We start from the raw sequence: 22,994 nt of genomic DNA, 5'->3' as shown, positions 1-22,994 counted from the left end.
ACGCACAAGAAACTTGCACAAATAAATCAATTCTAATGTGAATGTACACAAATACACATATACATACATACATATCGTCACTCACCATTAATTTAAAAGGCCATAAATGCAATACTTATTATTTCTATAGGTCCTTCAATTTCCGCACAGCTACATACAAACGCGTCCACACCAAAATTTGTAAGCCATTTGTATTTAAAAAGATACAACGCCATATGTAACTTAAACAAATCCCAGCAATTAATTTAAGGTAAAGCCATTCTGAAGGCCTACCCAAGAAGGGCTGAAAAAAGTGCTTGCCTGCATGGCTTCTAGATGGTCTTTTTCTATTTGCAATTTACACGAATGCGTAAATTTATATCATTTAATATTACAAATAAATTTAAATATGTACTTTACATTGAAAAAAAAAATATATATGAAGATATGAAGCAGTTTTATAAGAACTCCCCCAAAAGGCGTTCTGAAATACGTCTTACAAAAACCCTTCTGGAAGCCCTTCTATGGGTAGCGAAAGCAGAAGGTCTTCAATTTATGCCACTCCATACAAAAATGAAAGGAGAAACGAATGTAGAGTGGAAAGCCTCTCGATTCTCAAGAAGGCAGAAGAATGAGATGATATGTATGTATGTATGTATGTACACATGTATCCAAATATTTTACAACTAACACTGTAGGGAAAATCTTATGTTTTGAAATTACATAAAAACACGTAACTTTAACACGTAACCTTAATATTGGGCCATAGGTTATGGATCTGTATACCGTTTTTCCAGATAAGGCAATTCTCCCAATATATGGTATTGTAATTTGTATAAACAAATAATTCAAACAAGGAAAAAAAATTAAGAAATTGCAATTTGTATTACATTTGTATTAAAGCCTGTTCTTTTGCAAAAAATCAAGCTCCTAGCGTTGACAATCTATGGATAAATAAACAAAAATATTGCTTACATCTTTTTGGCGGTTAGGACTCGATATAAATTTCGTATATGGCTGTCCTCGTACATGGCGTATGAGTAACATTTCCATTTTAAAGTTGGAATTCTATTACATTCGCAATGCAAACATAAAATGAAAATATCTTGGAAAAATGGCCCGATCTAGAAAAAATGGTGTACGGATTAGTAATCTACGAACCAAAATTAAGTTTACGTGTCTCGGCATTTTTTGTGTCATTTTAGCATTCCTACAGTGTAGTTAATTTGATAAGCATACCAGTTTTTTGTTTCATATTGCAAATACCTTGACTTCAAGGTCCTACAACATTCAACACTTGTTACCTAAATTAAAACAATTATCAATGCAAAAGGCCTTACTTTTATGTATTACATTAGTTGGCTATCAGCTGCACTGCTCTAAGAAAGTTCAAAGCGATATTTAAAAATATACGAGTTTTCTTAGCATCTTTAGCAACAGTTCTGCAAATATTTACTGTGTAAGTTTTAAACGTTCTTAGCTTCTCGCGTAAAATTTAAATTTAGGACCTTTTGCATTGATGATTGCCATAAGTATGTATGTATGTACATCTATACGTATACATGTTACCGATCAAGTAAATTTATATAAAAACAATAAATCAGTCGCATAAGTCATCGAATTAAAGTTATTTTCAACTCGTATGCAAGCCTTTGGCTTCATTAGTTTTACTAATGCATTAAAAGTGAATATTTTTCTCTTAAATATTATCTAAAAAAAAAAAAAAAAAATAACATTTAGTACATCGATGTTCTCTTTTGTTTTTTTTTTCCATGCTTATCAACGCATCAATTTTTACTATTGAACTCTACATGAGTCAAACGTAGCTGATCTTGTCTTTCTTCTTGGCAGCATTGCTTCGATAATATTTTCCTAAACCTCGATTTGTTGAGATTCATTTCATTGTATTTTGTTGCGACCAAAAATCGGATGTAACATAACCGTATGAAACTATAGGGTTATTCTTTTGTTGCTGTAATGATGTTTGAGCTTGTTCATTATCTTCCTGTGCTGGTGCAATCTGATAGTGTACAATAGTAAAAAGAAAAAGAAAAAACTTTATTTTTATTTTTATCTTAAATGCGAATATTATTTACAACTACCTTAGGCAATGCATCGGGTAGCACATAATCACCAGTTGCAAGCGTAAAATTCGTTAAGAGATTGGGTTTTGCTTGCATGCAATTATGTGGTAGGTAATTGTTGAACATCGCAGATTTTGCTGGTCCCCGATCGATTGCGGCATCCGCCGTCGGCGGAAAACTGACTGATGTTGCAGTTTCTTTATCTGAGGCTATACAATTTCCAACATTTCCATTATCACTAACCGGCGACTCTATATTCAATGGACTCTTTGGCGCAATCGAGTGCAGGGGCATATATGATGATGAGTAACTGGAAGCGTTACTCTCATCGCTAACTGGTTTTCCAATGCCTGTTAATTGGTTGACACCTTTGTAACCATCATTTCTCAATGGCGTAGGCGCGCTGTGTGCATTTTTCCGTTGCAACGGGGAATGTTGATGCGAGGAAAGACTGCTCTCATTCAGTGAGGTATTGCTCGCTGATGAAACTAGTGCATCTATTGGTCCAAACCGATCGAAATACGTGTCGTCGACATTGTCACGACTACTGCTGCTACTTACATTATCGCAGGCGCCAACACCGTCTACGCCACTCTCACTACTACTAGGCGTTAACGCGCTATCGTAATCAAATTTATTTGTACTTTGAATTGGATTTTTGGAAGAGTCAAAATCATTAAATTTGCTGAATGAGTCGTTCATCGGCTGGTTGTCAGTAAGATTTCCAGGTATTTTACTCATTAGTGTGACAATTGGATCAGGAAGTAGAACAGCACATTTCGCGCGACGTCGAATGTCATTGCCTACCCAAAATACTGTAGCAATAAACATGCCCACAAAAATCAATGAAGCCACCAATATCTCATAGGGAAACTTCGGACATTTGTATGTATTGCGAGATAATCCTGCCGCCGCCGACTCAAGCGGTATTACGCCAGGTATAGTAAGAACTTTCGTTTTGATGTCATCTTCATCTTTTAGTTCACATTCAAAATCCTGTTGTAACGGCGTGATAATGTTGTTCTTTTTCTCACCATTAGTTAGTGATTGATGAAATACTGCTCCGGTACTGATCGTAGGCATACTATGGCGGCGTTTTCGTTGCACTGTCTTTGGCTCTACGGTAAATGTAGTATTATCAAATTGATCTTCTGGCACCAGATTGATAGCGCGCACCTCCATTTTGTGCCATGCACCCGTGCAACCAGGATATTTAAAGCGACATCGATGTGTCTTCTTTGAGCCACGCTGCATATAAGCTAGCTTCACTTTGTCACCATCAAAGAATTTCAGCTCGTATAGCTCTACGAGCCCTGATGGCATTACGGGGTCTGTCCATTTGACTGTATAATAACCGTCATCTCTGTCAAGGTCCACATCGAGTGGTTCCGATGGTCCTAGTCGAAGAGTAAAAAATTACAAACAAACAAATATTAAGATTTGAAAATATGTATGTATGTAGATATGTATTTAAAAGTTCCGTTTCCTAACTCGCAAGAAGTTGCCAGAATTTACAGGAATTTACCAGAAAGTGTTTCCGTACTCGGTTTTCTGGCAAAGTAGGGGAAAAATGGGAGAGTAGAATCGGTACTCTCTTTGTCAGAAGTTGCGATTTTAAACCCGAAGAATCCCGTATTCCTCGAACTAAAACTAGTGAAACTGTCAAAAAATAAAAATTCGCTTAGAGCGAGAGAGTAAAACTGAAAAGTAAGAGATCGATTTCTAGTAAAAAATGGTAACTTCTGACAACTTCAACATAACCTCCAAATTTTGGTTAAAAATTTTTTGCTTATTTTGTACGCAAGCAGAGTGCACTTTTCTTTTGTTTACAATTGTTTACAGTTGTCAAACATACTACAGCTGATCGTTTGACACATTTACCAGAATTTACCAGCAAAAAATCTTTGGACTAAAATTGGTCACTTCTGACAGAGAGAGGACCTTATTTACGCTCTTTTTTTGCCCTCTCAATTGTCAGAGAACCGAGTACGGGATCGATTTCCAGTAAAATCTGACGAGTTCTGACTCTTTCTGACAAGTCGGGACTCGTTCAGGATCGCAACTATGTAATTTTTTTTATAAGAGTGAATTGCACTCAGCTTAAATCGCCAGCCGGTAAAATAATTACTGGTTTTTACTGCATAGTTTGTAAAAAAAACGCAACTATTTGAAGAGTCGTTTTCATAGCGAAGAGATAAGTAACATTCACCAGTATAAAAATTAAAAAAAAAAATTACAAAAATTGTATATTAACTGCCGAATGTGAGTCATCTTTCCACATTGAAAATGATGCTAAATCAAACAAGCAAATGCACTAACACTAGTAAAGTTTGAAATTTCACTTACTTCCCATTAAGGTATTAATGTTCAACGATTCACTTTTGTTTGATTGCTTTGATGTCCACGCCGTTACCCACACTTTATACGGCGAATAACTGCTAAGGTCTCTCAACTTATAAGAGAACTTAGTGACATTTCGGTCACCTATTGGAATATCCGTCTGCGTTGGGTCGTTTGTAGTGTTTCCCCTAATTTTCCTTAAATACCTGATTTAATTGCAATTATAATTTACATAAATGAAAAGTTGAGAATTTTTCATTTCACACTTACCAAACGGTATATTTTGTAATTTTTCCATTAGTGACTTTCGGCGCTACCCAAGAAATATTTACCGAATTACTTGTTAAGGAAGCTTTTTCAAATCTTAAACCAGTAGGTGGATACGGAGCTGCAATAGTGAAAACATTTATGCATGAAAGTAAATATCTACTCATGTACATATAGTGATCCACAAAATAATAGTAGTGCGATATTTTGACCAGTTTTGGCTTTGTCTTTTGTTTATTTAAAGTTTTATTATTTTTTTATAAAAGTCTAGCTGGCTATACAACAAACATCATATAAATTCAGATTTTAAACTTCGCAAATTTTCACCAAAATTTTAAACTTTTTAATCAGAATCTTTAGAACAAATTGTAGTATGTAGTTTTTGTTTTAATTCTAGTATAACAAAGTGCAAGTTTCAAGTTGCTAAAAAATCCCGTTAATTTTTCAGAATTTATTACGTTCGACAATTTTCTTTTATATGGAGGACACTGCTAGCAAAAAAAAAAATGACAAAAATTAGTAGCTTGAAATTTGCACTTCATGATACTAGAAAACTGCATACCAAAATTTTGTCTAAGGATTCTGATTATAAAGTTTGAAATTTTGGAGAAAATTTGCAGTTTTTTTTTATATTATTTTTGTACAAAGTGTGAAATCTGATTTTACATATTTACTTATTTGGTGTCTGTTGTATAACTAGCGAGACTTTTATAAAAAAAATAAGCATTTAATAAACAAAAGACTTATAGCCAAAACTGGTCCAAATATCGCACTACTATTCTTTTGTGGACAACTGTATATGTGTGTACGCAATTTAAGAAGAAAAAATACTATGTATACATACATATATGTATGTACTAATCCGAAGCTCACCTGCATCCATTGTACGGCAAAATATAAACTCACTGGGCCGACCCCTGCGTTCATCTTTAGCATATAAGAGCATTGTGATGCGATAGAAGGTATACGTTTGCAATTCTTTTAAAGTGATTTCTTGAATTCCTGGATCACCAAAATTAATAGTTATGTTCTCAGAATCGTTACACTGCTGTCCTTCACTTTCTACGGGGCAATACGTTACATTGTAACCATTAAAAGCATTAACACAAGTCTCCTCTAAACGCCACCTTAAGGCGATTTCTGTCGATGATACGGCTTTAGCTTCGAGCGTTACGGTCTCTAAACTGCCGAATACTGCATCATAGCAAGTTTTCCAATGCAAACCACTACTCGAATTTGGATAATTAGCCGCAACAGCCATTATGAATTCCTTTTCTCTTACTGATATATGGAACTTTGTCGTATTATTGTTGACCACTGCGAAACGCATCGAACCCTATTTGGAAAAATAGTGAGCAATTAACAATTTATTAGGCTTTGTATGTGGATTTTTTTTTTTTTTTTTTACCTCACACTTTGTCAGTGACACTAACTTTTGTTGACACCAAAATACAGTGTAATTACTTGGTGGGTCTTTCTGGTAGTCAGCAGGATGCATCCATAGTAATTCAAGTGTATCGTTACTATACAATAACTGCTCGATTCGTTTCGGTACGTATGATGTTTGCGATACATTAACATTAATTGTACTCATAGCTATAGATGCACCAACATCATTTACAGCGCGGACTTCATAAACTTTAGGTTGGTCTAACCAAGGAAAGGTTACTGATGTTTCTGTAGATGTTTTTGATGTTCTACAAAAACAAATAATAAAAATAGTAATTAGTTCAGTTATGTATATCGGGGTTGGTGGGAAGCGGTCGAGCGCAATGGTTTTAAGGGAGAAGCAAAACGTTTTTCGTTGTTTCTTAAGATAAAGAAATAATACGAGTACTCTAACATATTTTTCGAACAAAATTTTTATTAGAAAAAGATCAAAAACTGTTGCATTAAATACAAACGAAAATCGATACCGCCACTACACACAAAAAAAAGGCTGGGTTGACGGCGAAAAAATACGCGTAAAAAAATTTTACGAAAAAAAAAACGCTTAACGAAAACTTCGCCGAAGAAAGACGTAAAACCGAGTTGACGTCGAAGAAATACGCCTCTTTTAGGTTTTTGAAACACCGGCTTTAAGGAGAAGAAAAAGTTTTTGGGTAGGGCTGTGGAAGTGAGAGTTCTAGTTGAGTAATTAATTCGGGTTGTTCCGATTTCCTAGGCCCAACTATCGTAGGAACAAATAGGATTTTTATTCAGCCAATTTTAGAACAAGTGTAGAAATTCCAGTTTGTGGTATGACAACACGAGAAATTGTGAATTTATTTTCGTTATTTACTTGCAGGGTACGGCTACACGGAGTGAGACAATATATAAGTATACAGGGTGTTCTAGATCACCCGTTCACCCCTCCTAAAATGGACGAAAATGTTGTTTATTCGAAACCGCAAAAGCATAAACTACTAAGTCGGATTACCGACTTCGAGTTTCGGCCGCAAGTGGGTTAAACTGGCCGGAAGTGCATTTCTTTAAATCTGACATAAATGATTTTTATCACAGATTCGGGTTCCAAGGACAAAATACATACCTTTTGTTAGAAACTTTCTTATCAGAAGTGCCTTCTTAAACCTCTAAATGACCTTCGAACTTCAACTCGTCCTGGACTTAAGCCTTGGACGTTAACCCAAATATGTTTACACTTGTCGGGAGAGTTCTGGCCAGAGCAAGGGCGAGTTGTTGTTCCCTGTGACCCACCTCACTCTCGCCAGGCCAGACAATAAGTAGTTAATTTTGGATATGTACATAAATTAATTCATTCGCCCTCATTCTCTACTTACACATGTGTCCCATTCCACGTATCAATTCTGTAATAAAATCCTGGTCCATTCCGCTCATGTCGCGCCAACTCCTCCCAATATAGGCTTATTACCTTTTCAGTGGAATTGTAATGAATATAAAAGCCCCCTGCAATCGTTTTTGGCGGACGATCGGGTATACACGATGTGGTTTTGAAGTTAAGATAGGTTGGCTCGTTCCACTTGCTATTTGTGGCATTCACACGCGCACGCACAGTCAATGTATAATTCCAATTTGCATATGGAAGATTTTCAAGTATCATTTCACATTCTAATGTGCGACAAGTACTCGAGTTTGTATATCCATCTCTATCAACTGGTTGAACGTGAATATCATATACTAAATCTAGTTGGTAGTATGGGCTCTGAAAATCCCACCAATTCAAATTTACGCTATGGGATTTTATGTTTTCGATGTTAATAAAAAGTTTTGGAGGTATCGCTGGAATACATAATACATACATAAATACCCGGTTAGGTGTAAATATTAAATGCTTCAAGAATCCATCTATGCCACTTACCACTTTCATTATTTAAAACAACAAATTCTTGTGAAAGATTTCCTAAAATATTACTCGCAATCAAAGTGAATTTGTAGACATAACCGGAGGGGTGATAGGGGTCCAAAGTAGTATTCGCAGTTAAAATTCCATTCTTCATAGTATATTTGAGGTCACATTTCTCGGAATTTAACTGAAATTGAAGAATAATTAAAAAATTAAATTTTCATACAATATATGTATGTATGTATATATGTATGTTGCATTATCATACCAAATCCACTTGGTACGTTAAACTGTAATCCGGGAGTAAGTTATTCGGTGGAATCGAAAATTCACAAAACATACTGAAATAGTTATGATTCGCGCAATTAAAATTGATCACTGGTGTCGGAGGAGTGCCTTGAAAAAGAAAAGAATACAAAACATATACATACATTTTTTATTTTAGGATTTTATCAAAATTTAACAATTCTTTATCTGGAATATTGGTTTGTTTTTTACGAGTTTTTCGAGCAAAATTTTTTTTGTTATTTTTCTATAAAAATACCGCCCAAGCTTTAACCAAAATCATATAAATCACTATTTCAAACTTTATACAAAATTTAGGAAAATTCAACAAATTTTCAACTTTTTACCCTGAATATTTAGAACGTGTTTGGTTAGGCCGTTGTATATTCCATACAACTTTAGTCTAATGCGAAACCTCGATACAACGAATTTGAAAGGGTTGGATAAATACTTCGCTATATCTATATAGAGTTTCGTTATATTTATTTTAGAATAGCAAACCCGGGATACAACGAAAAATGTAAATGTTTGGAAAAACATTCGTTATAGGTATAGTTTAGTTTTTTTTTTATTTATAACGGTACTCTAACCGTCAACTCATTCCGAAATCGAAGGTGGAAGGCCACCATCCTGAAAAAGGGTGTGTAGGATTTTCTCTAACTCAGTAGAGCAGGCATTTTAGGGCCTCAACCTAATGCAGCCATGTTAGACATAACCCTAAGCTAGTCACCTGCAACCGTGGTCCACAAAAAAGGAATCGATTCTGTCGTCTCTCCCGGACCTATGTATACTAATTTTTCTTATTTTTAGCATATGTACATATTTAGATAACACCTATTGATTGACGATTGGTATTACACTACGCCACGAGTGATTCATATGTTTTTAGGCTGTACAACCATCTTAGCAGTCTGTACCTAAGGTCGGCTTCACTTAAGGTTGGCTTTTTAATTGTGTTGATCACAAATTTTCTCCATGTTTTTGCTTAAGAGCAAGGAGTTGAGTTAGTTGTAGAGATATTCGCGATTTCAGTGAGCATATGACGCAGCAGGAACAGGCTCTATAGATTTTAAATATGATTGGGATCAAAAGATTAATTCCTTACTGAGGCAGGCCTAGGTAGTCCCCTTTAGCGCGGGCGATATACATTTATGGGCTAAATTAAGAGCTTATTTTTCATGAGTTGCCTTATGAAATCTTAAATTAAAAGATTTTATGATACTTAAATACATATCACATATGGACATTTACGTATTCAATGCAAACTTCTACTCACCCACGTTCAATTCCGATTCATCTATGTGCTTATTGTCCAAATATGTACAACTATATTTCGTTTTTTGTAAAGATGCGTTTCTAATCAAAAGGATACTCGTTGTCCTATTAATTGACTGAAAATTTAAAAATACTTATGTAAGTACGTATTGTTGTAAATAAATAACATCAACGAATACACAGTAATAAAATCATAGACAGACGGCAGCGTTGATCCGGATCAACTCGCTATTTCAGTATTAACTCGGGAATTAAGTTCCGGATTAAGTCATAGAGTTAATTTTCAAACTTAATGCGGATCAGGGACATTTTCGAATGACAACACTGTCCAAAACGCAGAGAACTTAGAATACAGAAAACATACAAAAGTAGCGTCGGCATATACCTGTTGTTGGTGTAACAGCATACAAATTCCCCAAAGAGTTTTTGGGGAGTGTTGCTGGAGTGACAATCCTGGCCTCGTCGGCGGCAGTGCATTCACTACATCAATTTAGACGGTTAATTTAGTGTCAAGAACGTTCCAACAAAACAAACCAAACGGGAAGAAAAGTATTGAGAGCAGTTTGAATGGAAGCAAAATGAGCACAAAAGTTTCGGAAACGGTTCCATAAAGAACAAAAGGCGTACACAACTTTTGGGAACGTTCTCAAGAAGAACATAATGATAATAAAACTTTCTGGAACGTTTCCAAAGAAAATGAAATGAGAGCGAAAGTGTCGAGAACGTTTTCAAGGAGTTTCTGCTAGAAAACAAAAAACCTATATCCAAAGTTTTGAGAACTTGACGTTAAGAATGAGTGGGGCATCTGCATGTTAAGATCAAAAATTGTTTCAGTGGGAACAGTGATTGTTAATTCTATGCCAGAGGAAAGCTTGATTTCAACTTCCAGATTGCATATCATTAGGGTGACAAACAATTTTTAATTTTTTTGTGAAAGAAAAGTTCGTGTCTTAAGTCTTTCGTTTACTTAATTTGTATAATAATCTTGCAGTTCTTTTTTTATTAATTTTAATTTACAAACATTTAAAATTAATGCAGCACTATGAGAAAAATGTTGTTCTCGCTTCCATTCTTCGGTAAAATAGTTCAGACAAGATTTGTTCCTATTTCGTTCAATGTCAGAACGTTCCTGAGATTTTAATTCCCAAATTATTCTTCGAGAGAATGCTTTTTTAGACTTTTATTCCCGTTTTATTCTTTGCCAAAACGTTTCGGAGACCTTTGGTCCCATTTTGTTTGCTTAGGGAACGTTCCTTAGGGTTTTTTCTTACATAATTACCGTTGATAACGTTCTCGAAGGTCTTGTTCTAATTTCGATTTGGGTTTCAAGCGTTCTTAGAAACAAAACAACAAGAACGACATTTAGTTTCGGTGATATGTACCTTTTGTTCTCGGTCCCTGGTAATTTTACATAAATGAATTACAAAGAGCTGAGAGTTCGCTTGAAAACGATGTACCTTCATTGTAGATTCTGTGATTGGCGCATAAATACATACATATGTATGTGTATGCACTATCTATGTATGTACTACAAGTATACACGTGACAACGGTGTAAGAAACAAAATACAGAAATACAGAGAAAAGTATCTGCTATAGGCTTACACTTACCTACCTAAATATAAGTATGTATATATACATATATACTTACATACGCATGTGTGCGTAGTTGTGAGGAAAATGTAATTTTCCAAACGTGCGAACATAATTAAGTAGCCTAACATGCATAGCCCAACCAATTGGGGGCACTTGTGTGAAAATTTCGCACAAACAATTCGCAACGAATCTTAATTAAATCAATCAAAGAGACACGTGTGTATGTAAATGCAACATCGGCGACAACAAATTCTCGCGAAAAACCAATCAGAAATATAGTAACAAATGAAGCCGTTTAAAATGTATTTCGAGAACGTGAGAATGTCCAGTGTTACGCATAAACTCTGAATTCCTTGCGGATTTCACAAGTGCCACAAAGAAGAAGCAAAAATAAAGCGATTACAATTCTTGTAAACTAAATTTTTTCTTGTTAGTAGCTCATAGTACATACATATTGACTAACGTACAACATACATGTGTGCGCATTAGGGTGGTTCAAAAACAGTAAAGTCGGAATTGTAATGCTCTCACCCCCTAGGAGTGTTCTATATCGAAAAAAAAGTATAGCCCTACTTTTTTTTATTTTGAAATCAAAAAATATTCAGAGGTCGCTCAAAGCGCTCAATCTTTTCCATGTATTTTTATATGGGAAAAATAAATTTTTTCGTAGAAATGTTATAGAATTCTTGAAAGTCAATATTTTTCGATCGGAAAACTTTGGTTCTCTTCAGGACACTTTCAATAATAATACCCAACTTTATTTAACCATTTTTAATACTAACGATCTTTTATTGGCGGCCCTATAAATTATAGATTGGGTATTATTATTGGGAATCTCCTACAAAAATATTGATTTTTGACTATTCTATACCATTTCTACGAAAAGTTATTTCTTCCCCATATAAAATACATAGAAAACTTTGGGCGCTTTGAGCGACCTTTAAATATTTTTTGATTTCAAAATAAAAAAAATATGGGTATATTTTTTCGGTATAGAACAAACCTAGAGAGTGAGAGCATAAACATTCCGACTCTACCTTTTCACATGCATTTTTGGACCACCCTAGTGCGCATACACACCCCGCTTCACTTGAATAGATACCTACATTTTTCTTTAAAAATAGAGCTTTTATTTTAAAATAGTAGTGAAAATAAAGTAATTACTCTATAGGGATTGCTTTTTACGAAAGATATGTTAAAAAAAAAACTTAACAACGCAATGTAACCAATTTTCCGAAAAAGCTGGTCAAAAGTCGAAAAGTGGTACATAAAATATTAGCCAAACCAGGTTTTTTGGTTACTTTTAAAAGTTCTAAATTTCACCACATAATTTCGAAACTCAATTAGCTATTATAATATACATATAAAAGTATTTATTGTTAAATTTATTTCATGAAATTCCAAAAAAAATTTATTACGAATGCAATTTACTGATAGATACTGGCAATATTTTCATGACACTCAGTGCCCTCTAATGCTTGACGGTATGTTTGTTGTACTTTTTTATTTTGTACTTGACATAGCACCGCTTATGGTCAGTGTATTGTTGACTTGATTCGCAAACAATACTCAGAATATCGCATTTATTTATCTACGAATATATGTAATGTCTACTTGAGTAGAAGGTGGACAGTGCACAAAAGTCTAGACAGACGACAGCGTTGATGCACATAAGCATATAAGCAGCCCTAATGTGCATTTACTTATGAATTATCTGCATACAATTTGCGTGCAATTTACCAATTTAAAGTTGAGAACACTACTCATATTTGGGAATGTTTTTTAAAAATACTTTGAAATTTTCAAGAGTGTAGAAGGACAGAGACGTCCCTAGTTGCCAGGTCATCAGCCATGAAGTTTCCACGATGTCACTGTGACCCGGCACCTAAACTAGCCTTATTAAGAAGTAATCCGACGCGTTTGAGCAGTGAGTCTACTGTTTGCTTGATGGCAGCACCCAAAAGACACATCAGAAGTCCAAAGGCCTGAACATAGTTTTGGTGGAGAGTTTCCCCTACAGCAGTATAAGGCAATCGATGCCTTTCTTATCCTTTCCTCAATGCAAAATTTATGCGAAAGTTCTGAAAAAATAACTTATGGATTTTGGGATATTATTAGGAATTAAATGGGGGAAAAAATTACAAGGAAATTTAGAGAGATATGAAAATAAATGGAATTATGTACCGCCACTAGCGTTACAGCAAGTATTTTTGTTTTCGCAATTTTTTTTTTTTTTAATTCGGGGACACTGCTTTGGACATATTTTCATACATTTTTAACAACTGAGTCCTATTACTAACTTAAAAATAACATTTTGATTTTTTCACTTTCATGAATGTCTGCCATGGAAATGCAATGTTAAATGCTAACTCGCTTTTGTAAGTTCCATAATGTGCATCAAGGCTGTCGTCTGTCAATGGTATAAGCTAGTCGCAACTTGTATGCAACAAAAATATAACAGAGGACGTTCAATGCCCGTTGCTTAGCTGGCCAGTGTAAAATTTCTTATACACTTGCATAGCCAATATCGGGGGCTTCGTAGGCATAGGCGCGCCTCTGCTGCCCCAGCAATAACGCAGGCACACTTTATGGAGATTTTCATTGCTTATCTTTGGTGTTTTTGTTTTCAATGTTGACATTGTGCCAACAGCAAGCGTTGATAAATCAGTTACAATGTACATACATATGTATATATGTTGCAATTGTCTGCGTTAACTTGTCTTGGCATTGCAGTTTAGCTGTACAATCAGTCAAGTGGCCATTACATTCGTGAGAATTGGGAGTGTTAAACTCAGATATCTACTCACCACAATATCAGTTCTGATGTTCTCCTTGCCGAGGTCTTTTTGAAAATAGACTGGTTGGTCTTCATCATGTTTACATGTAAGCGCGGCATCATCGCCCTTTCCCATTTCGATAACAACCGTCTGTATTACACTATCTAAATAAAATAAAATAAATATCTATTATTAGAAATGACGTCAAGATTTAGATACATACATATATATATTCAGAAATCTAAACCATCTTTTAAAAGGGAATATAAAAATCTGTGTAACAAACTATTCAAAGACTGCCATCCTACTATTTTGGATTTCACCAATTGAAAAAGGACATAGAAACATATCTGTTACAGAAACAACAACAATGCACTCACGATGAGTAGAAATAATAGCTTGGTCATATGTGTAAGCGGGGACTGCTATTCGATACGCCCCAAGTATAGGAAATATCTCTTACTTACAGAAAAAAATTACCAAGTCATAAATATCATTCCATTGTGGACTTTTAGAGTGAAGACGCACTTAGACTAGTAAATTAACTGTCCTTTGTGTTGCCTAAAAGAGCAAGAGACGATACAAAGCAAAATAAAAGAAAAAGGGGTGGGTTAACGGTAACACCTAACAGGGTGTTTTTTTTTTTTTAGAAAAACGCTGCATTCTTACATCAAAACTCCGAAAGCGGCTCAAATCGGTTTCTGAAGCTCATCGGGGGTGAAAAAGAAGTGAGAACCAAGGTATTTAAACCTTAAGTCTGAAAGCTGGACAGCTAATTAACAGATTTTGAGATTTTTCCATGCTACATACAGCTGCTGCAATAGTGCCTGGAAGTGATGTTTGGGTTTTCCGCATGAATTCCCATCGTACACTGACCCGTTAAAACTTCCACTAGTAACGAGAGAAGTTAATAATTCCGTGTAGCCAGCGTGGTCCCTACCATTTCCTTACTCGGTGACAATTCGTCAGGCATTTCTTGGCCATTTTCGAACCTCCTTATAAGGTATTAAATACATATATATTTAGTCAAATCCAAATAGTTCTACTCTAATAGTAGTCGTCCCTCGGCGGACAATTTCAAACGTCCAGTCTAATTCTGTCATAAAGGCAGCGTAATTGTTGGTCTCTGTGAAATAAAAAGAGACGAGGTCGATGATGAGTTTGCGCGAGAGTCTTTAACTGCCTTCTTAGGACCCGAACCATTCTGTGCTCTTAGTTGGTTCTCTTCGAGAACCATAATCACTGAGAGTGGTTACACTCTGAACGCAGTAAGTACTGATAGTCAGCCAAGCTCTTAGGATAACCTTTCAATAAATTGGATGTTTTTTTAACTATATAGAATTGACATCAGGGTACCGGGTATCTAACGGGCCACAACCAACAACGATTTCATATGCACCGAATAGGTGTTATCGGAGAATTTTTTAGGACGATGAATATTCGGACCACATTCTTTGTGACTGTCACAAAGATTTTTTTCATTTCAAAGCACCAATGCTACAACAGCCCTTAGAGAAAGGAACTCGACTGTCAAGGCCCCTTAGGATTTATTACGGAGGGTGTATTGTGCCTACTAGGTTAGGAATACTCAGGTGAAGTAGTAAGATAAACTTGGGATCTGTCCGTCATTTTTAGAAATAAAAGGCGCAAGTTCACAAAAAAGAGAAAACGAAAAACGTTTTTAGAGCGAAAAAATTAAGTAAAAAGAAATTTACTCTTACAACAATATAATAGCGATTGTTAAAATAACATTTAACTAAACTGAAATAAAGCTGCATTTATTACCAACAATACTAGTGCATGAATTTGAGAAGGAATGCGTAATTGTCGAGTTCACAATAATTAAGTATTTCAGACATTGACTATAGCCTTTGATGATTTATTGCTTAAACTAAGCAAAGAGTATTTAAATGAAAATTCCGAAATAAAATAGCCGTTCATCTAACTTTCGTTTAAACTTCAATGAACTTGTTAATTTAGGGCGGTTCAGTGAAAACTACTATAAAGTGCAAATATTTTTTGCTTTTATGAGTAGTCTCATTATCAAGGCCTTGTTTTCGTTTAAATTGTAAAGCTGGTGGGGGTTCGTTAGAATGAGTGAAGTTCGATTTACGAAGCAAATGAGAAACATGCATACATATGTATGTATGTAAAACTGCCAAATCATTAAATAGTATTCTAAGCTCTTCTTACATAATATTAATGCGCAAATTAAAATTTCATTGGAACATCGATTATGTGAATGAGATGCGCCTTAATTTGACCTACATAATTAAAAATTACGATGAATACAAATTTTAAACAAGTGATCAATAGCTAAATAGTTAATAAAAATAGTATATTCATATCGGAAATTCATGTAGATTTATATATATTTAGTTGACATTACTTTGTTTTATAATAAATACAAATAATAAATTAATAGTAAAAATCGTAAATTCATTTACATAAGCATATAAGCGTGTAGATAAGATAGGAAATAGTATAAAGCATGTGACGACCCTGTACCCCGAATTGTCTAGGCATCACTTTGTTTACAAGTTTTATTACGTACATCAAGTAAAATCAATGAGCACTTACAGTGGCGGATCCAGGGGTACAAAAAATCGCTCTACTCGTGTAAAATTTTCCATCCGCCAATGTTAGAGACGTATGTATAGTTTTAAATACATAACAAACCCGTTCCACACCAATATTGGCATGAGGCGTGGAGAATCGCGTAGACTTGGACCCAGGTAGGCAAAATTCCATAAAATTGTATGGGGAAGTTATATAGTGGAGAAAGTAAATCTCACAAAAAGCTTTTTAGATTTTTAAGTTTCAGTGCAAGAATTACATATACGTATTTGCAGGTATAAGGACAAGGCTTTTATGAAAAAAAAATGTATGGCCAGGTGGCGCACAGTGTGGAAAATCAAATTGTTATGTGATAAAATCAAATATCTCGAGAACGGTAGCAAAATAAATGTAACGGTATTCAGGAAAAAATTTATTGTTGAATAAAAGTTACTTGACCTTTAAAATTACCTTCAAAATGAGGTAAACATTTTTTTCTTTTTTGACCTAAGAACAGTAATGCGTCAAAAAATCCATTTATATGGTCGCAAGAACCGAAAAACGCATTATAGTTGTATAATACATCCTATTTTTAGGTAAAAAATAAGTAATTAAAAATTTTACTTTTGAAGGCAATTTTAGAATTACGTTGACCTTAAAATCGTCCTTCAAAGCAAAATTTTGGAATTTTTTTGTTCTCGAGATGTTACTTAGATTTTCTAATTTTTCACACTATGTGACGCTTGAGTCGAGTAGCTGAATCTATACCATCCACAAGTAGTTATATTTTCTGTTCTGATTTTTGAATTATGTCACTTTTGAACAGCCAAACACTTACCAATTGTCAAAATCGTTTCACTTAAAAGAGTTCCATTTTGAAAGCACAGGTAGGTTGACGGTTGATGAACTCCATTCAAAACTAACACGGCATAATTACTTAGAAGCTGAAAAAAATTTACAATTTAGGAAAGAGCATTCATGAAGCACATACATATGTACATTAGGGTGGTCCTTAAATGTAGGAAGCAAATTTTTACATCATATCTCCTAATCTTCAACCCCTACGTCGATGCTACTATGGTTGAAGATATCACATATATAAATTTTTGTCCCGATTGAAGTCGGTTAAGGCGTTTTGCACAGTGGTCAAAGTCCAGATTACCCTATGAAGACATCTTAACCGACTCCAATGGGGACCACAATTTATATGTGATATCCTCGACTTTAGTAGTATCGATTTTGGGTATTAAATGAAAAAAAAAATATATTTAAATTTTTTGAGTCCATAGAGGCATCTGAATGTTGACTCCTTTGCGACACGCCTTAACCGACTCCAATCGGGACCAAAATTTATATGTGATATCAGTGACCGTGGTATTATCGATTGAGGGGTTGAGACTGAAAAAAATCGTTAATTTGATTTTTTTAAGGACCACCCTAATGTATATACATACGTACATATGAATGTGTATAACCAACTAACCTCATTTTCGATGTCGAACGGAAACACGAACTTTTCCATAGACGCATCATAAAAGTAAGTTTGTGAACGATTCGAAGTCTTACACAATATAGTAGCATTACCATATTTGCCCACTCTTATACTACGTCTTATGACATCTGAAAGCAAAACAGAAATATGTAAATACATGTTAGATGATTTTTAAGAAAAACTTTAATAAACAAATATAAATCCCCTAGAACCCCTCTGAAACAACCTCTTAATTTTCTAAACTTTCAATGTGTGTTTGTGGCGACCGCTGTGTGACAACATCAAGGCGCGCGCCACTAACCGAAGGAGAAGCTCGGCCAAACACTAAATAAAATATTGTGTAAGCGCAAATCTATTATCTTTAGAGTCGACTTTATTTCGACTAGGATTAGGGGTATTGAATTTTACTTTTGAAACCTGTGGCGAAACTCTCCAAATACCTCGAAAAAATTCTAAATGTTCAAACTAAAGATTTCTTACTGCTCTTTTCATTTAATATGAAACCTTTTTTTTTTTTTTTGAAAATTGAACGACCGGTGCAGATTTGATGACGTTAACAAAGTTGACTCTTAACCCTCTGCGATTGACGTGGTAGTCTGACATACACCGAAGGTTCGACATTTTTCCCTAGCTTCAATAACGTTGATTACTAGAAACGCCTATTTTTCAACATAAAGTAAATAATCATTAATAAGTACTTAAAATATTTATGGAATTTCCATTTTAAATTGAAAGAAAGTGTATTAATAAATATCTAGTATATATATTTTAATCTGGAAAAGTGGTGTCTGAGAGACTACACGTCAGTATAATAGGGAAACTTCGTATTTGAAAACTTAAATAATCAGTTCAGTGAAATTTGTACACTTATGTAAAATTAAAGAGATTTAAGAAGATTTAAGTTTAAATATACTTTTGAAAAGGCTTGCCACCTGTTTGAAAATCGAATTTATTTAACTTATACGCATGATATGTGTGTATGTATGTATGTATGTACATTAGACCGCGTAAATAAAAAAAAATTAAAATTCCTGCAATGCGACCGGTATTCGACACAGATTTTAGTAATTGGTATAGAAATTATCCTCCATGAATCTCCCCTCTCTACGATAATTCTATGAGATCGCGCATTAAGTGTTTCTTTTTCCCATAGAAATAATGCTCAACAACATTTGGCACATTTACCATTTTGGGTTTGAGTTGTGCCCCTTCACATACATTAGGAGCGTTCCTTATCTCCCAGAAATAGTCAGAAAAAGTCCGAAGTAGTCAGATTTAGTCCAAAAAGCGTTCCTTAATTCGGAAATGACAGCAAAAATGAGAGAGCAACAGTCAGTGAGAGTGACTCTCATCAGTCCGAAGTAGTCAGATTTAGTCAGAAGAATTTTTTCTGGCAAAATCCTGAAAAGTGTCAAACTCAACTGACTTTAAATTAACGGAAATTAAAGAATATGCTAAATGTGAGAATAATCTAAAAAGTAAAAGAAATGAATTGAAATTGGAAGGAGGCAAAAAATAATTGATATAGCAAGTGTTTATAGTGCTTGTGCTTGTGTGAATGTGTTTTGTACATACATTTCTGTTCTTATTTGACGTTAGTTTTGTTGTTGCCATTCTTTGGACTAAAAATTTGGTTTTTTGCGTTCCTTTACTTTTCCTGTTATTCTCTTTTAGTGAGCGCATTTTGCTTACGCTCTGGCATTTTGACACTTTTCAGATTTTAGTCCAAAAAGATAAGGAATGAACCTATTTTTACTTTACGCCAAATTATTTCAATGAGGTTTAGCATGGGGCAATATGGCGGTGAACGTAGCACTTGTTCTCGCCCATTGGAAGCATCAGCCACAGCATTCTCAATTCTGGAGTGTGACATGGAGCATTATCGCATAGCAAAACTAAGTTGTCCAGGTGGTTACCAAAACTAAGGCGTCCAGGTGGTTTCTCTGCTCCTGCCAACGATGCAAAACTGAGGCTATCCATGCACCACATGTTTCGTTTTTGAAGGAACCTCCTGTGGATCGATTGTCTGACCTTAAACGCATTACATAGTTATTCACCGTGTCGAAGTAATGATTTAAACAGATTCAATCAGTTCATCAGTTCAGTGACGCTTTTGCATTTTCATTTGACGATTTCTCATTTACATTTCAATAATCTCATTTACAATTGACTATTCTCATTTTCAATTTGCCCTTTCGCATTTACAATTGATGCTTTCTCATTTACAACAGGAAATGGTGTAGTTATTTATCTAAGTATTTAAAACAATTTACATATTTCACTATTTTACAAGTTCAGTTGCAGTTGAATAAATTCTAGTCCCTTTTCTCACTTTTTCAATAAAAAAAGTACTCATAAATAAGAGTCTACGAAATACATATTTTTTAAGGTAAATGGAATTCTATTCCTACGAAAAACCCGCATACAAAATCTGTAATTTGCTATTCCGTAAAATGTTGCTGGGCAGTTGTTAGAACTGGTGCCTCTCACTTCTGTGCGAACTGCAATTTATGAAACCTGATAAAGACATTAAAAGCAAATATGTGTATATATGGACAATCTCAGAAGCGCACGCTCATACAATGCGAATTTCATATGTACATATGTATGTATATTTGCTTCTGAAGAAATTTTTGTTTTTTTTGTTTGAATAATTATTATTTCATGTAAAGCCGAATTTATGTGTTTGCGTTAATCATTTAAACATTACTACATAGAAAAGAGATGCAAAAGTATGTAAGTATGTATTTATGTACAAAGTTGCTAAGTCCAGTTTTATAGAAGAGGAAAATCTTATTTTAGTAATTTTCTTCAAGTATTTGGCAAAACTTGGATTACAACATTTTGCTTGCTTTAAAGTAAACCAAAACTCCAAAAAATACAGAAGGATGCGAGCTCAACTAAAAGATTTATAATTCTTTTGGACTTAACGAATTTGCCTTTCATTGAATAAAAATAATGAAACAATACCTTAATCCTTTTGGAAATTAAAAATTTTAGAAATTTCTCTTTCTCCCTATATCAAAATATGAGTTTTCACGAAAAGTGGTCTTACCAGCTGTTCACTCTAAGTTAAAAAGCAATGAATAGATGTCTATAAATGATTATATTTTATTCTAGGTGAGATAGAAACAATTGTAATAGGCGTAAAAATGACGAATTTGTGATCCATTGTTTCACCATTTAGGGCCGGTTTTTAAATGTCTGATTATCACTACCAAGTTAAACATCATTATCGACGATTTCGTCATTATGCGTATAACATGTGATCGATAAAGCAGTGGAGCTTCTACCTACGATTTGTGTTAATCGGACTTTGAACAAACGGCCCTTAGAATCGTTTTCACTAAGGGCCGGTTACTCAATGTCTGGTTAACACTAATCTGCAGTTAAACATCGTTATCGACGTCTTCGACTCCATGCATACAACAGGAAGTCGATAACGTGGATAACTATGTTTAACCGGAGATAAGTGTTAACCAGACATTGAGTAACCGGCCCTAAGTCTGGTTAACAATTATCGCCAGTCCTTAGTGTTTATTGCCGAAATACGGCCGCTTTTTCTAGTCGCTGTCTTCATATATAGACATGCACCCGAATTTAAAAGGAAAGAAATCGGAGTAGAATTTGAGCCAAGTCGATTAGAGGTGTATATTTAATTTTTTTCAAAAACCAATCGGGGCAAATATAAAATTAACAATTAAAAATTCTAAGTTGGGGCGAAGTCGAACATTAAATACCCGTCGCACGTATCAAATATAGTTTTTTCACCTTTCCGGAAATTACCGTTACATGGTAAGCAGGGGTGGTTACCCCTATTTCAAACATCCTCGATAGTATGTTCAGTTAGACTTAATGATATAAAGTTATATACAGTTAGAAAAAAGCATTTTCTTAAAACAAGAAACCAGTTCCCTTATTTAAGAGTTACTGTTTTTTCTTTAATATTGCGAAAAATTTACTCAATTTGAGAAGTTTTTCCTTCATTCAGGTTCATGCTAAAAATAGTGCGTCATTAATTTTAGGAAGTAAATTTAATATAAGTAATAATTTTATCAATGCTGTTAAGACGAAGTTAATTGCTTTCCTGGCACATGTCGGCTGTGGCGTCGCGTGAAGACTACTTCTTCTGGTTCTGAGATCGCAGGTTCGAGTCCGGTTGGAGGTTCAATTTAAATGTAAATTACAAATTGTAAAATTAATTTCATATATGGTGATCTCCGATATAGCTATCACTTCTACCATTTTTATAAAAGATGGTTGCTTTTCCACAATAGTTTTTCATTAAAAACGGCCTCAAGCTCAATAAAATTGTTGAATATAATTGTTTATATGGCCTTATAAACAACAAAAACAAATTTATAATATTATTATTTTCCGCCTGAAGATCCTTGCAAATATCAATTTTGAGTGAATAAGCTTCAGTACTTGCTAAAATATCGCAGTTTTCGTATTTCTGAAAAGTACCGTTATATTGGAGTTAGACGTGGTTATTGTCCGATTTTGCCCATTTTCAATACCATCCGTCCTTGGCTCAAAATTAGTACACATTCTAAGTTTCGTTAAGATATCTAAATTTTTAATCGAGTTATCGTGTGCACCGACGGACAGACAGCCACGCTTATGTATGTATGTATGTATGCAGGTATGTAATAAGTACCTTTTGAGTGCCTCAGGTGTCTCAGCTAAACGAAAGAATGAAATATGAAACCAACAAACTCGAATTATAGGCGTTACGAAAAAATTGAATGCATACAAATGTGTTAATGTGTTCACATTGGCACACTCCACCTAATACGTACATATCTATATATTTACATGTACACATAGTAAGTATATATGAATATACAAAAACTATACGGCTTCTTTTGAAACAGTAATTTAACATTCGCTGTTTTGGCGAAAACAAAGTCATGTTTTTTATTTATTCTCAGATTTTTACACATATACTCGTCAGTGTTGCCATTTTGGGCTTTTTGAGCTGGATTTCGCTCTTTATTTTTTTATCTAGCTCCGAAAATCAGGATTTAGCTCCTAGCT

General features: G+C 34.5%; 1 protein-coding gene across 1 annotated transcript in view; it reads right to left on the bottom strand.

Annotated features, from left to right (window-relative positions):
• Nucleotides 1-251: 251 nt before the first annotated feature.
• LOC118733220 (cytokine receptor-like) overlaps nt 252-22,994 on the bottom strand; it is a 58,489-nt gene continuing 35,746 nt past the window's right edge. Inside the window, exons 3-15 of the mRNA XM_036462533.1 lie at nt 17,946-18,082; nt 17,301-17,406; nt 13,937-14,070; nt 9,536-9,650; nt 8,243-8,370; nt 7,990-8,161; nt 7,451-7,910; nt 6,079-6,367; nt 5,544-6,006; nt 4,674-4,791; nt 4,410-4,609; nt 2,082-3,460; nt 252-1,999 (exon numbers count right to left, since the gene is read on the bottom strand). Coding sequence (XP_036318426.1) covers nt 1,874-1,999; nt 2,082-3,460; nt 4,410-4,609; nt 4,674-4,791; nt 5,544-6,006; nt 6,079-6,367; nt 7,451-7,910; nt 7,990-8,161; nt 8,243-8,370; nt 9,536-9,650; nt 13,937-14,070; nt 17,301-17,406; nt 17,946-18,082 — 3,827 coding nt within the window. The 3' untranslated portion in view covers nt 252-1,873. The remainder of the gene's footprint in view (nt 2,000-2,081; nt 3,461-4,409; nt 4,610-4,673; nt 4,792-5,543; nt 6,007-6,078; nt 6,368-7,450; nt 7,911-7,989; nt 8,162-8,242; nt 8,371-9,535; nt 9,651-13,936; nt 14,071-17,300; nt 17,407-17,945; nt 18,083-22,994) is intronic.

The sequence above is a fragment of the Rhagoletis pomonella genome, unplaced genomic scaffold, assembly GCF_013731165.1.
Source record: "Rhagoletis pomonella isolate Grant_MI unplaced genomic scaffold, Rhpom_1.0 Rhpom_scaffold_00002, whole genome shotgun sequence".
Lineage (NCBI taxonomy): Eukaryota > Metazoa > Arthropoda > Insecta > Diptera > Tephritidae > Rhagoletis > Rhagoletis pomonella.
This window is presented reverse-complemented; position numbering and strand designations above follow the sequence as displayed.